Source organism: Hyaena hyaena, unplaced genomic scaffold (assembly GCF_003009895.1).
Source record: "Hyaena hyaena isolate Hyena2069 unplaced genomic scaffold, ASM300989v1 scaffold_589, whole genome shotgun sequence".
Lineage (NCBI taxonomy): Eukaryota > Metazoa > Chordata > Mammalia > Carnivora > Hyaenidae > Hyaena > Hyaena hyaena.
In genome coordinates this window covers 944,667-959,942 of record NW_024081220.1, presented here as the reverse complement: position 1 = coordinate 959,942, position 15,276 = coordinate 944,667, and the positions used below count along the sequence as shown (strand labels likewise).

The 15,276-nt window shown below is 53.5% G+C and overlaps 1 protein-coding gene across 1 annotated transcript; it reads left to right on the top strand.

Moving 5' to 3' along the window:
- Window positions 1–1,674: 1,674 nt before the first annotated feature.
- Window positions 1,675–13,259, top strand: CAVIN1 (caveolae associated protein 1). Its single transcript, XM_039256720.1, has 2 exons — window positions 1,675–2,391; window positions 12,492–13,259. The coding sequence occupies exons 1-2, from the start codon at window positions 1,921–1,923 to the stop codon at window positions 13,191–13,193; spliced, it is 1,173 nt and encodes a 390-aa protein (XP_039112651.1). The 5' UTR covers window positions 1,675–1,920; the 3' UTR covers window positions 13,194–13,259.
- The last annotated feature ends 2,017 nt before the right edge of the window (window positions 13,260–15,276 follow it).

The following is a 15,276-nucleotide window of genomic DNA, read 5'->3' as shown; positions in this document are numbered from 1 at the left end:
ACCCAAGCTTGGTTTCCTAACCAGGGAAAAGGTTTGTAGCTTTTCTGGGGGAAAGAGGGCTGGTGCCACTCCAGGGAACTCATAGCTCCAGTGCTATGCTGGAGAGCAAAATGGGGGAGCATGGGCAGCCTCTTTTTCTTTAGACTTCTGAGTCCTCCTTGGTACCCATCATGGATGAAAACATATCTGTAGTTAATCCTCAGGACTGCGTGCTCAAAACCAGCATGCATGGGTGGGCATTCTGCCTACCCTGTCTCAAAGAAAGGTAGAGTGCTAAGGTAGACGAAGCAAGAGAGGAGTCCAGGGGCCTGATTAGAGCACCAAGCACCAAGCCCCAAGCCAAGGCTAACTCGTGGGTACTTCTGGCAAGTCACTTGCCCTCTTTAGGCCCTCCTGTTCCTGTCAAATGAGGAGGTGGGGTTTGATGATCTCTTTTATTGGGATCAGAGAGGTAGATAAACTCGTAGGTCCTGCTCTCTGAAGTTAATGTCAGCTAGGCCTCTGGCGGTGAGAAACACTGGGAAAGGTGATTATTTTTAATGTTTATTTATTTTTGAGGGGGGAGGGGCAGAGAGAGCAGGGCAGAGGATCCGAAGCAGGCTGCATGCTGACAGCAGAGAGCACTATGCAAAGCTCAAATCCACCAACCATGAGATCACGATCTAAGCCAAAGTCCCATGCTCAACCCACTGAGCCACCCAGGTGCCAGGGGGAAAGTTGATTTTTAAAGAGAGGTGAGAGGTTGGTAAAAGGCTTTACTTTCTATTTTACTGTCCTTCTCACTCCTACTCTGTTAGTAGTATTTTTAAGAGAAACACAGAGGAATTTCACAGCCCCTCACCACCTAATCTAAGTTCTCCCTTCCCCAAACACCCCCTCGAGCTTTCTTTTTTTCTTTAAGATTTTATTTTTAAGTAATTCCTACACCCAAAGTAGAACTTGAACTCACATCCCCGAGATCAAGAGGCCCATGCTTTATGGACTGAGCCAGCCAGACACCCCAGAACTATTCTGCCTTTTTATTTTTATTTTTTTTATTTATTTTTTATTTATTTCTAGGAGAGAGAGAGACAGCGTGAGCAGGGGAGGGTCAGAGAGAGAGGGAGACACAGACTCTGAAACAAGCTCCAGGCTCTGAGCTGGCAGTCAGCACACAGCCCGACGCGGGGCTCGAACCCACGAACCGCGAGATCATGATCCAAGCGAAAGTCGGACGCCCAACCGACTAAGCCACCCAGGCGCCCCACTATTCTGCCTTTTTAGAACACGGGTTGGTAACTTGGTCATGAGGGAAGTATTGGGACCTTGGAAAATACTGTGGAAGCCATGGATTTTTGCCCTCTCAAAAACTGTGCACAGGCAAATACGATATTTTGCATACAATTTCAGAATCTCACGTTCTATTTGCCCGCTCTAGAACTTCAAAGGCTGAGGTGGGTGTGTGGGTAAGCAAAAAAAGCGGGAGGGAAAATAAGAGGCCCACTCTAGGACCTGTTTCCCTTCCCAGCTCACATTCCTCCGCCCCAGTCCCGCTGCGCGGCCTCCGCTGGCAGCCGAGGCCCTAGTCTCCCGCTCCAACTATTTCAACCATCCTGGGAAGGGTGGGGCGCTCGGCTCTTGGGTCCCCCTCGGTCGCCCCCCTTCCCCACCATCGGTCTCCCCTTCTGTCCCGGTCCCTCCCTTTCTGGGGTGGGGCCAGCCAATGCGCTAAGAGATTCTGGGGTTTGGCTCCGGAGCCCGGGAGCTCACCGATTCCCCGCCCCACAGTTCTGGCCACCGTCCCGGTGCGCACGGACGTGGCTCGAGTTTCCTCGGCTCTCCGCTCTTTCTCGCTTTCCCCCCTCCCGCTCTTCCTCCTCTCCTGGGCTCCGGCTCCAGCTCCAGCTCCACCCGGCCGGCCCCGCACGGCTCCGGGTAGCCATGGAGGACACCCAGCTCCATATCATCGAGCAGCCGCTTCCCGGGTACCCCGAAGTCGGGGACCCGGGGTCCTCCCCTACGGGGGCGCCAGCGGCGGAGGAGCCGTCAGGGGCCGGCTCAGAGGAGCTGATCAAGTCAGACCAAGTGAATGGCGTGCTGGTGCTGAGCCTTCTGGACAAAATCATTGGCGCCGTCGACCAGATCCAGCTGACCCAAGCCCAGCTGGAGGAACGGCAGGCGGAGATGGAGGGCGCCGTGCAGAGCATCCAGGGCGAGCTGAGCAAGCTGGGCAAGGCACACGCCACCACCAGCAACACCGTGAGCAAGTTGCTGGAGAAGGTGCGCAAGGTCAGCGTCAACGTGAAGACCGTGCGCGGCAGCCTGGAGCGCCAGGCCGGCCAGATCAAGAAGTTGGAGGTCAACGAGGCCGAACTGCTGCGGCGCCGCAACTTTAAAGTCATGATCTACCAGGTGAGCTGGCGGGGCGGACCGCGCCTGGCCCACTGTCTCCGGGGCTTGGGGTGGGGGGGACCTGCCCGCGGTGCTGCGCTCCAGTCAGCCTGGCCCAGCTCGGAGGACCCACCCTTCTTCCCGCGAGCGCCGCTGGAGTGGGGCGGGGTGGGGTGGGGCGGAGTGCGGTGGGCGGCGGATTCCTGTAGGGTGCGGAGGAGCACGCTGTGCACCCCTCGCTTGCTCACCGAGCCCCCTCCCTCTGGTGACAAACTCGCTACGGAGTTAGGGGGCCGGACTCGGGGATGCTCCCCATCGCAGAGCGCTCCCAACTCGGCTCTGTCGAGTCTACCTACTTGGCGGAGGTTTTGGGGAAAGCCAGGGGTCCCTGGCGGCCGGTGGGCCCGCTGTAAGCGGACACTGGCGGCGCAGCCCGGGGTTTGGGGCCTCCGGCGCTGTTCGCCCGATATAGCGGGTGATTCAGGGCTCAGGCACGCATCCGCGGGGGCTGCGCCAGGCGAGGGACGCGACCGCCAGCACACGCCCCCGGACCCCGCGCCCTCGCGTGGGCCTCGGCTGCCCCCGCGTCCCCTCGCTGCGATCTGCCTCTGGCCTCCGGGCACTTTCAGAACCTTGGCGGTGCCGGCGGCGCGCCCAAACCCTTTGCCCGATGGAAGAAGGCGGAAGCGAAGGGGGGGCGGGGTGCGTTGTGAGAAGTGCAAGAGGGTCCCTGCAGGTCCGGCGATCTAGGCGCGGAGAATCACCCCGCTAGCCTCCCGGACCGCCTAGCCGCGGGCAGACGAGCGCGAGGAGGCTGGCGCGTCCCAGGCCCCGCCCAGGCCGCTTGTTGCTTCCTTTGCACCTCTCCGCGTCTCTCCCGCCCTATTAAAGCTTTTTTTAAAAAATCATAACCCCAAATAAACCAGGAAATCTCTGTCGCTGGCCCTCTCCGGTTTTCTCCCCAATCCCTTTAGAAGTGGGTCTGAGCTGAGGGCTCGGTGATCTTTGGTGGGGTGGGAATGTGCCCAGCCTCGCCTGCTCTGCTTCCCGCACGCCTGGTTGCCGTTGGAAGTGAGATCATGGGGATGAAGGGGTTAGTTAGTCTGTGCTCCCTCTGCCCCTTCCTCTCCTTACAGAAGGGAATGTAAAGAAAAGGAAGGCTAGATTTCCCACACCCCCTAGGAGAGAAAACCTGTCAGGAAGCTGTGGTTTCACTGCACCAGGGCCTGATCAAGCTGGGTTCTGCATAACCATCTGGGATTCAGTGAGGTTCTTGCCTTGGTCTCTCTACCAGCAGCTAAAAGAGATGCAGTGTTTGGGATCAGCAGACACAGGGAGAACGGTGAGCTGGCCTCTGAAGAGGTGGCGCTGGGACAGAGGAAGAAGTGGCGCTCTCCCCCCTCCTTCCAATGCCCTGGGACGACTCCCAAGTGGCTCAAGAAGTGCCCCCCACCTCTATATAGCACTATCTGGTAGAAAGTGTTTTTCTAGAGCTGTTTCCACTTAATCTAACTGCCGGGAGCAATGTGTATGTGAGAGATTTTTAAGAGAGCTGATTAGTACTGGGAGCATTGAGGAAAGAACACGCAGGAGTGTGGGACAGCCAGCCAACTCTTTTCTCCAGAGCCCTGTGGGCTAGAAGGTTGCCACGAAGGGCTTGGATAGGTTACCCTCCTCACTCTAAATATCCCAGACTGCACAACCTGGGAAAGTTCTTAGGCTCAAGGTAAACCTGTCAATGGTGGAGATGCTGAGAGAAGGGCAGGTACTTAGGTGGGGCCAGTGGCATCTCCATGACCCCCTGTTGGCAGTTGGCAGGGACCTGTACATCTTGTGTCTCCAGGGTAGGGGGTCTGATCAGAGGGTGGGTTTGACCCTGTCTGGACTGAACCAAGGCCAGTGGGAGGCAGAAGGCTGAGGTCAAAAGAATAACACAAGTCAGGGACCTAAGCCCCCAAACCACAGGAGAAATCACTAAGAAGTAACATGGTTCCAACCTGGAGAGGAGCTCAGAGGCAAGGAAAAGATTCCAGCAACAGCGGTGGGGCTCCGGGAAGCAGCACTTCCTTGAGCTGCAAAGCAGATGTCCCAGGTAGGGGCGAGGGTGTAGGGTCCTGCACTGCTAAAGGAAAAGCAGAGGCTGCTCCTCCGGGAGGTCTGGAGAGGAAGAGAATGAGGTAAAAATAGCTCTGCGCCTTGGCAGACCTAATAGGGAAGACTGGGGGTGGCAGCATTTATGGTAGTCAGGCTGAGGGGTAGGATGCTTGGGTGGCCAAACTGAGAGAGCAATTTGGAGAAAGGCCTGGGAGAGTGTGAGTTCTCCAGAGTAGCAACAGGGGAGGGGACGCTGTATTCCCCACTGCAGACGTGGGAGGTGATGATGTGGCCCTGGGGGTGGGGTGGAGGGGAGAATGAAAGGAGGGAGAAGGCCCCAGCTGTGGGATCAAGTCATCTGGCCTCTGATACCTTCTTCCTGGGGGATAAAGAAAGGAACCCCATATTCAAAGGACTGATAGGCATAATGATTTATAGGTTAAGTTTATATTTGACCTCCCCACCCCCGCCATGAAAATCAGCACCCTCCATCCCAGGATATCAGAGCCCCCACCCTGAATCCGCTTCTGAGTCATCACTGTCCTCTGGCATTTCCCTATCTCCCTAACAAAAACCAGCAGTTTGGCATCCCATCCTATCAGGTGACACCTAGCTAGGCAACAGCCAGTGAATGCAAAGAGCGAATTCTACCAGTGACTAGGGGTGAGCGGACTGAGAACTAACTGCTGGGGAGATGGGGCAGATCGTGGGCACTACGCAAACAGGAGGGGTAGTGATCATTAAAGAACCAACTCTTCCAGCCAATGACTTGGATATTATCAGTGTTCTTTTAGAATGCAGAAAAGGGGGCTAAAATGGAAAGAAACATTTTCTGGAGCAGTTTTGATGGGACAGTGACCTACACATGGCCCCATCAGACCTGCTCCAAGTGCTTGATAAAACCAGAAAGCATTTAAGGGATGAAGGGCTCATGGGCTTTATTTTTTTATTTTATTTTTTAATGTTTTATTTCTGAGAGAGAGAGAGACAGCGTGAGCAGAGGAGGGTCAGAGAGAGAAGGAGACAAAGAACCAAAGCAGGCTCTAGGCTCTGAGCTAGCTGGCAGCACAAAGCCCGACGCGGGGCTCGAACCCACAAACCATGAGATCATGACCTGAGCCAAAGTTGGACACTTAACCGACTGAGCCACCCAGGTGCTCCAAAGGGCCCATGGGCTTTAAAGGCGAGGGCACCAAGGCTGGAATGAGGGCTTTCCAGCTTTTCCTCCCTGAATCCTAACCTAACCTCTAGCTTCTTCCTGGACTTGAAGCAAATCAGGGCTCCCTCATTCCAGAAGAACTCCAAAGCTTTGTCCCAAAATGTTCCAATGTGGGGCTCTGGTCCCTCTCATCCCCTAAGCCTAGTCATGGAAAAAGTGCTTACCACATCCTTCCTCCAAAAAGCTGAGTTTTTCCTGGTCACTGGCTCCAAAGCAGGAGGGTGTTTTGGGGGGGGAATATTCTTAAGACCAAAGGAAAATAATATTCCCCCCTCCCTGTTTTTTTTTTCTTTATTCTTTCTCTTTCTTTCGTAAATAAAATCTGACTATTGTACAGGTCAAAATCAAAAGGATGCAATGGCACAGAGTAAGCAACTGATAGAAATGAGAGGATACTGTTGCTAGGCAACCTACCTCAAAGATGAGTGGTGGTTTGTTCCCTTTTATTGAACCATACCACTGTGAATATTTTGTTATTCTGTCATTACAGACTTTTTGAGCTGGAAGATACTTCAGAGATAATAAATTTCTGCTCTTTCATTTTGTAGCTGGGGATGTGGAGGCCCAGAGAGGGGAAGTCACTTGCCTACTGTCACTGAAGTTAGTGAGGGTCAAAGCTGGGGCCAGAACCCACGTGTACCCCTTCTGCTATATTCTCTGCTCCTCAAATCCTCCTTCCATTCCCAGGCTCTGCAGCAGAAGTCAGGGTGCCCGTTATCCAAGAAAGGATTAGTTCTGGCTCCTTCATTCTCTAAGGGAGATAGCTGCAGGGTCCTGGCACTCAGGCTGCTGTGTGTGTATGTTTGTGTGCGTGCACACACGCACCTGTGTGCACACGTGTGCAACGTTGGCTAAGAGGGGCTAAGGTTGGTGGCCATTACTCAGCCTCATAGTGCTGAAGTAGAGGCAATGACCAATGACAGTGGCCCAATGACAGTGGGACGGGAGGGGTGTAGAGGATAAGGCCTCAGCCTCCCTGTCACTTGCCCCTTCTCCTTGTACTCCACAGGGCAGATTGGCATCCGCTGCTTTGTGTTTTTGTGGCTGTGAACCTTTACCCTGTCACTGGAGCCTGATGATGCCCCTAACTGTCCCTATCCCTGACTTCTGATGGCCCAAAGCAAGAGTGGTAGCTCAGCCCCTCCGGAGGGATAATAGGAGCTGATGCTAGGTCCTCCAGGATGTAGGCCCACCTGTCATAAAAATAACTTGGTTTTTGTTCCTGATTTCTCTGTGCATCTTGAGCTTTGATATCCCAGGCGTGGGGAGTGGGAGGAGTGACAAGGGAGGCCAGAGGTGGGGATGTGGCCAAAGGGAAACAGCCAGGACATCCCTCTTCCAAGCCTTCCCCTCTCCTTATCCGGGGCGGCACCCAGTGTCTACCCTGCCCCAGGGGAACAAGAACTGGGAGCAAAAGCATAGGACTGTGAAGACAGTGGAGTTGTTTGCCTACTTGTCTTCTTTTCCATTCATCAGGGACTCCACAGCTAGAGTCAATAACTAGCCTCTTAGAGAACTCCTTTTCCATCCCCAGCAGCCTCTTACCCCCTCACTCCAGTCCTCAATAGCATCATCCCAAGACCACAGCTGGGTAGGGACAGAAGGTAGGAGGCCAAGGGTCCTGGCACTCAGGCTGCTGTGTGTGTGTGTGTGTGTGTGTGCGCGTGTGTGTAAGATTCTAGATGGAGGGAGAGAGGCGCTTTGTTTAAATTGTGTTTCTTAATTATGGGCTAGGGTGTGTTCCACTTTCAACCCCAGGGCCCTTGTGAAGAAGCATTTAAGATGTGGATCCTTTCCATCCTAATACATGCTGTACTCCCCCCCACTCACCGGCTCCAACTCCGCATGCCCACTAAGACCTCTTTTTCAACCCCATCTGCACCCATCTCAAGCCCCATTTAAATCCCTTTTCCTCATCTTAGCCCAAGAAGAAGCTGAAAGCACACTCTGACCTGGCCACACCCAAGATCGTGCCTTTTGACCTTCTGCCTGAGACTGAGCCCTTTGACCTGAAGCCTGAGACAGTGCCTGAACTCCCACCCTTTGACCAGACGCCTAGGACACTACCCTATTACCCAGAGCCTGTGCCTCTGCCCACCCCAGAGGAGCCGACAGCCAGTGGGGGCACTTAGGGCCTCCTGGGTGATGTGGGCATGGGGTGTCACTCCGGCCCACTGTCAGCTCATGGCTTAACGGTGGTCAGCATCTGGATGGCAGGCCTCTTCCAAGCATGGGTGGGTGGCCAGTATTGTGAAAACACTCTCGCATTATGCAGAGTTCAGGGGAATGTGTTGTGTGCAATGGGGTGGGAGGTGAAGGGACGCGGCTCTCCCCTACCTCTTGGTTTCTGTCTTAATAGTAGATGCTCCAAACACCATACTTGAGCTGCACCCAGTGTTGCCCTGCATGAATCTGCATGAAACTGTGCCATGGCATCTGATTCTCTTTCCCATCCCCCTTCTGACTCCTCCTCTGGGACAGGCCAGCTGGAGAGGGCCTTCATGAGGCCCAGGCCTGGGTTCTGTTCTGTGCCCTGTCCACCCCCTCCCTGTGGCTGAGGCAAACATTTACACTGATCTTTTCCATTTTTTTTAAGAAAATGTTTTGCAAAGGGATCCCTTATGTTTGCCAGATCCTGCCTTGGGCGGGGCACCCAAAAGCTGCCAACTCAGAGAGGCCTGATGGGGGGACATTTTAGCTGCCTCTGGCTTGGATCCTTTGGCCTCCCTATAGCACAAAAGTGTTTCCTCAACTTTTTTTCTTTCTTTTTTTCCCCATAACCATCCTTCTAAGGAGTCCCTTTAGATGTTTCCCCCCAATTGCCCCCTTCTCTATGAAATCTTAATACTACAGATATGCTATGTATCTGTGTATGCACTGAGATTCTGAGCACTACAAACTACTGCACTACCCCAAATCCCCCCTCCCCTGAATAATCCATTTCTACCTGTTGGGGGCAACAGTACCCCTGTTGAGAATCCTGCTCTAGCAGAAAGGACCCTTTGCCTTTGGTTTCTCTCACCCCTTGTCTTGGCAATCTAAAGTAATGATTCTGAGTTTTTATGACTTTCCCTCTCTACTACCTCTCCCCAAGTCTTGCACTCTCTTCTAACTTATTCTCTGAGCAGATTCTAGGTCTCTGAATTACCTCTCCAAAGTCTTCTCTGGCAATTCCCAGGCAGAAGTTGGGGACTGAGCTCTAAATCAATAAAGGCTCCTGGGGCACTTGGCTGGCTCAGTCAGTAGAGGATATGACTCTTGATCTTTTTCTTTTTTTAATTTTTTAAATGTTTTATTTATTTTTGAGAGAGAGAGAGAGAGACAGCATGAGCAGGGGAGGGTCAGAGAGAGAGGGAGATATAGAATCTGAAAGAGGCTCCAGGCTCTGAGCTAGCTGTCAGCACAGAGCCTGACACAGGGCTCGAACCCACAAACTGTGAGATCATGACCTGAGCTGAAGTTGGACGCTTAACCAACTGAGCCACCCAGGCTCCCCCTCTTGATCTTGAAGGTATGAGTTCAAGCCGCATCCTGAGTGTAGAGCTTAATTTTTTTTTAAAAGAAAGAAAAAAAAGAAAGGCTCCTACTTATAGACATTGTCCCTTCTCCCTAACAAATGTGAATACTTGAACCAGGCACATAATAGGTGCTCGATTAAATTATAATCATATTAAAATCTTCCTCCTAAGCCAAAGGATTTTCAGTTTATACAGCAGCGTTGGGGAGTGGAGTAGAAGGGGCGGGGCGCCTCCCTGGGGCTCCTGAAACTCACCCTGGACTGGTGCCTTCTTAGGTCGGAGAGCTGTGTGTGCTTGGTTGGGGGCAGAGGAATCTATGCATGCTTTTGCTCAGATCTGGTCATTAAAGGTAACTCTGGAAACCAAGCCTGATGGGAGTGGTGGTTTTGTTTAATAAAACCGTGAAAACAGAACAAGCAGAGACCTTCCTCCTTGGCAACCCCTGAGGCCCTTCCTTTAGTGAAGGAGATCTGCCAGGGAAGTAGGGGTGGGACAAGGGTGCCCAGCCAGTGTGTGGCCCAGGGTGAGGGGAGGTGCTTTGGAATTGTGTTGGTGGTTGTTGTAGCAACAGGCAGGCTGGGTGGGCCCAAGACAGCACTCCAAGGCTGTGAGTCATAGGGGAAACCTGGCTTGGAAACAGGGAGAAAAGAGAAAATCCATTAATGGAGGAGAAAAGCTGAAGTCATGGTGGTATACCCTTTCCAGAGCCAGTCTACTGGACACCGTCCAAGGACTTAGGTCAAGTTTGTTCGTTGCCCCATCCCCTGATGTTCCACCAAGAAGGCAGCTCCTCTGGTATAAACCATCACTCTAGAGGAGATCTACAATGAATGAGGTTATTATATTCCCGCATACGTTTCTGGACTGGGGGAGACACCTCCAAATCCGAGAATAAACCTCCTTTCACTGGGAATGCTCCCTGATGTTGTATTTGAGACCTTGCATCAAAAACTAGGAAGATGGGATTGGCTACAACTCTGTCCCTAGCCCCGTTCACTTCCAATTTCAGCTGGCAAACACCTTTAATCTAGGAAGCTGGAGGCCAGGAAAACCAGTCTGCTCAGCCTTGAGGGGGCAGGGTGGGACAGGAGTGGATGTGGGAGGGGGTTATCAGGGATGCTGCAGGGAGACAATGTTGATTTGGTTTCCAGCAGCTGGGACTGTTTCCTGATTATTCCCCGCCCATCACCCTAATCCTTCTCTAGCTCATCCACATTGTCTGAGCTTAGTGAAAGGAGGGGTTCTCCACTACCCTTTGGTGGAGCATGTGTGGGGTTTTAGTCAGAGAGGCTGCAAAGAAGAGATCAGAGCTGAAATTTTTTTATAGTGAAGCTGCAGGTAATGCTGGGTGGAGAGGGATGAAGAGGTAGCAAGGAGTCTAGATTATGGAGAGCCCTAGAATGGTATGTAAAAGAGAGGATTCAAGTAGCAGACAGAGAAGTGGCTGTAAAGAGGAGGCCCAAAGGATACCACTGGAAATCAGAAGGAATGTTAAGATAGGTTGGGACCTCCTTACACACAGAACAAGGAAAACACCACTTCAGTGCCTCTGTGAGTGATAAGAGGCAGAGGGATGGACAGAATGACTGTACCAAACCAGCTATGGCAAGTGGAGACTACAAGTCCCAGCATGCCCTGAGCCCAGATCACCTTGCCTACTGGGAGGTGTAGTTGAGTAATGAGAGCTTGAGGTGGCTTTATGCCCAGCAGTGCTGTGCCCAGTTTGGGAGAATAGGTGGAGCTAGCTTTCTGTCTTTGTCCTTGCTAATGCTATTGACAGGGAGGGAAGGAAGTTGGGAGGGGGTGTTCCTATTTTTCAGTGTAAACCAGGAAACTCTGGGGGGATGTGGATGGGAGGGAAGAGGAAAGAAGCTGGGGGCTGGGGAAGGAATTTCTGTAGCAGGTGGTGCTGAGATACCAAGTGGCCTCTGTGTGCGTGTGTGAGTGTGTGTGTGTGTGTGTGTGTGTGTGTGTGTGTGTGTGTGTGTGTGTGTATGTGTGTGTGTGTATGAGAGGGGTCAATTCATGTTGCCTCATTTTTCTCCGATGGGATTTCCTTACAATTCTGGGAAACAATCTTCAGAAAGCCCTTTGAAAAACTACTGACTCTCATTCCTGCATCTGAAGTCCCTAAAAGAGTCTGGGTCAAAGTGATCTGGTTTATGTTTATGTTCTGGGTTGTGCCCTCTTTCCCTTTCTGTAACCAGCCTCCCCTACCTTCTTGTGGGGGATGATCCTGAGAGTCTGAATTGTTGGCCCAGAATCAGGACTTTGGAAAATCTTCCCAGAATGGAAAACAGTGCTGGTGCTAGGTACTCCCAGGGGAAGAGAAAAGAACTGGCTCTGTGCTCCAGATCTCAGGGAATCTGGGACCACTACCCTATTCCTGGCTCCTTGAGCTCCAGTCTGGGGAAAAAACAAAAACAAAAAAAACAAGAATGGAAAAAGCAATGCCTCCTTTCCATTCCAAGACTGGGAAAGTCAAAACCAGAATAAATGTCCATGTTGGGGAGAAAACATGCTCTTGGCTGCCAGCCAGCTTCCTCCTCTCTCTTCCTTCATTTTCTACATGGGGGGCAGGGGTGGGGTGGGGGGAGTGACTACTGCTGGAGCAAATCAGTATGTGAAGGTCAAGGGTGGGGAGAGTGGGCGCAGCACAGCTCTCCTTTCCTAAGACTGGTTCTGAAGTTATCTGAAGCCTGGGAAAGGCATTCCCTTTATCTTGGCTTCAAGCTACCCTACCTGAGGGTCGCCTGACACTGGCTGTGAACTCACCCCTCCTACCCCTAATCCCCTTAACCGCGTCCCAAACCCCTTTGCATTTTGGCCGGGCTAGAGCAGTGTGGGACTCGGTGCACCAGAGGGCGCTCTGCCCATTCCCAAAGTTAAACCTTGGGTTCCCTGGGACGCAAGTGGGTAAGGAGTGGCTTTACTGTAAGATGGGTGGATGGAGGGCACAGGACAGGGTTGGTGGGCTGTAGAGATAATCAGCCTCATGGCAATTACACTACACGTCAACCTCTGACCGGAAGCTCGGTTCCCTCCTCGCCCTGTCTGCATAGTTAACGTTCATTCAACACATATTTCATTGGACGCCGACAGTGTGAAGCTCAGGGTCAAGGCTCTGGGGATCCACCGACGAAGGAGTCAGGCCGATTTCACGGCCAGTGGAGCACCGCTCAGGAGCACCACCACCCTGCCTCGGGTTCGTCCAGTGTCCGCTAGCGCCGCGCCCCCCCCCCCCCAACTCCCGCCCTGCCTCTCACCTCTCGGCTCTGCTCTCCTTTTAGGATGAAGTGAAACTGCCGGCCAAAGTGAGCGTCAGCAAGTCGCTGAAGGAAGCGGAGGCGCTGCCCGAGAAGGAGGGTGACGAGCTGGGCGAGGGCGAGCGGCCCGAGGAGGACGCGGCGGCGCTCGAGCTGTCCTCCGACGAGGCGGTGGAGGTGGAGGAGGTCATCGAGGAGTCGCGCGCCGAGCGCATCAAGCGCAGCGGCCTGCGGCGCGTGGACGACTTCAAGAAGGCCTTCTCCAAGGAGAAGATGGAGAAGACCAAGGTGCGCACCCGCGAAAACCTGGAGAAGACCCGCCTCAAGACCAAGGAGAACCTGGAGAAGACGCGGCACACGCTGGAGAAGCGCATGAACAAGCTGGGCACGCGCCTCGTCCCCGCCGAGCGGCGCGAGAAACTCAAGACCTCGCGAGACAAGCTGCGCAAGTCCTTCACGCCCGACCACGTGGTCTACGCGCGCTCCAAGACGGCGGTGTACAAGGTGCCGCCCTTCACCTTCCATGTCAAGAAGATCCGCGAGGGCGAGGTGGAGGTGTTGAAGGCCACCGAGATGGTGGAGGTGGGCGCCGACGACGACGAGGGCGGCGCGGAGCGCGGCGAGGCGGCTGACCTGCTGCGCGGGAGCAGCCCCGACGTGCACACGCTGCTGGAGATCACCGAGGAGTCGGACGCCGTGCTGGTGGACAAGAGCGACAGCGACTGAGCAGACGCGGGGCTCTGCCCAGGAGGCCGCGCCGCCCCGCCTCTCCCTGCCCCCTCCCCACGCCGTTCCCAAACTTCTCTCAACAATCACGTTCCTCTCCTGCCCTTTTGCCGGCATCTGCTCCCCCTCCCCCAGCCTCACAATCCCGGGGGCTACTCTCCTTCCCCTCCCCCCCCCCCCCCCGCCCCCGAACTTTCTCTATCGCATTCTCTCTCTTGGCCCCGCACGGGCAGGCAGAGATGTTTCTAAATTGACAACACCGCTCCTCAAGGTGCACCCCTCCAAGTCTTAAAGCTGTTAAGATGGGAGAGGGAGGCAGCCTCCTCCACGAACAGCTCCAGTTTGGGCAGAGTGCGGGTGGGAATACAAAGGGGAGTGATCCGTGTCCTGGTCATCCAAGTCAGGGATCTTAAAGGAAATTGCTGTCATTTCCATTTCCATGGTTACCCCACCCCGCTTTGGGGTAGCCTGCCTTCCCCCTAACCTCCACCTCATACTCACAGCCAACTGCTGTCATTCCTGCTCACTGAGCTCTTTTTTCTCATCCTGATCCTTGGAGACTTCAAAGCCTAAAGTACCGTAAAAGGAAAGAGTGAATCCCGAAGAGGACCCTGGCCCACCCGGGGGAGGCCCCGTACTTGAAGGACTTAAAAGCAGCTTTGGGGAGAACCTGGGGCAGGGCGGGGAAGAGGGCAGAGTGAGCGGTGATTCTGGAATGAGAATCTAGCACAGGTGGTATCTGTAAAGCGTCCCAACAAGGAAGCCTGGAGTTAAGCAGAACCCTGGGGAAGGAGGAATGCGGTGTGAGGAATGCGGACATGTTTATGCATCCGCAACAGTAGCACATGGCTATGGCTTTAGAAAGGAGAATGGGAAATAGTAGAAACTGGAAATGGGTGAAGAGAGGAGAATTCTTCTCAAAAGCAGCCCGAGAAACACGGGACGAGAATCCCATCTTAGAGGGGTTCTCAGAGGACAGCAGGACAATTTTCAGAATAAGGAGGGAGGACAGTTATGAGAAAGCAACGATCCAAAGAGAGAGAGGTCAGCCTCACCCTTGTCCCTTAACTGAGATCCCAATGGTGCCTCTTGTGGCAGCCCATTTCTTAAAGGAGGGAGGACAGTGTGAAAAAGCAGTGATCCAAAGAGACAGAGGTAAGCCTCACCTTTGTGCCTTCACTGAGATCTGAATGGCGGTGCCCCATGTGGCCGCCCATTTCTCAAAGTCCAGAAAATGAGGGTCCCAGAAGGGGGCAGCACCAGACTGTGGAGAGCTCAGAGTTAGGTGAGAGGCAGCCAGGAAAAGAGAGCAAGGTGCTACCCGCCAGGCCACCAAGCTGAGAGCTGGAGGGGAGATGGGGAGAGTGTATGGAGCAACCCAGCCTTGGCTCACTCCTGGCAGTTTCTTCTCAAGATCCTTCCCTAGAGTTAGTAACATAGAGCTGCAAAACTTGTCAAGCCCCCCTTACCCTTGTGGGTTCCTTTCCTGAATTGTTGGGAGTGACAGGAATGCTACTTCCAGTCCGAAAGCCTGATTTCTGTAGTCCACTGACACGTTCTTCTCGGGACACTTCAGTACTTGTTCCTCCCCAGTAAAGGCGGCTTGTCAGAAAGTAGGACAACTCCCTTCCCCCTCAAGCACAGCCCAGAGAGGGGAGGGCTTCCTCCTCCCCCATCTACTCTGCCTTATCTTCCCTATTCTGCTTTTTAGAATTGCAGCTAATTGTTTTAAGGGGTGGAGGGAGGGAGCCTGGGGACACAAACTTTTTTTTTTTTTTTATAATACAAAGCTTTGCTTCTCTCCCCTCTTTTTCTTGGTTCCCTTCTCTCTTCTGAATGGTTGGAGACCCTTCAGCTGAGGGAGGATGGGGATTGTGGGACAAGGTCCCTTGGTGCTGATGGGCTGAGGGGCCTGAGTTGTGGGCAGATACAGTTTCCTGTGGGCTCTGGGGAGCCTGTCATGTTGCTGTGTCCTGGTGAGCAGCCCGACCAATAAACCTGCTTTTCTAAAAGGATCTGTGCTGGATTATATTCTCCAAAGGCAGTTACATAGGCCCAGTTGTGGAGGACAGGACAGGGCCAG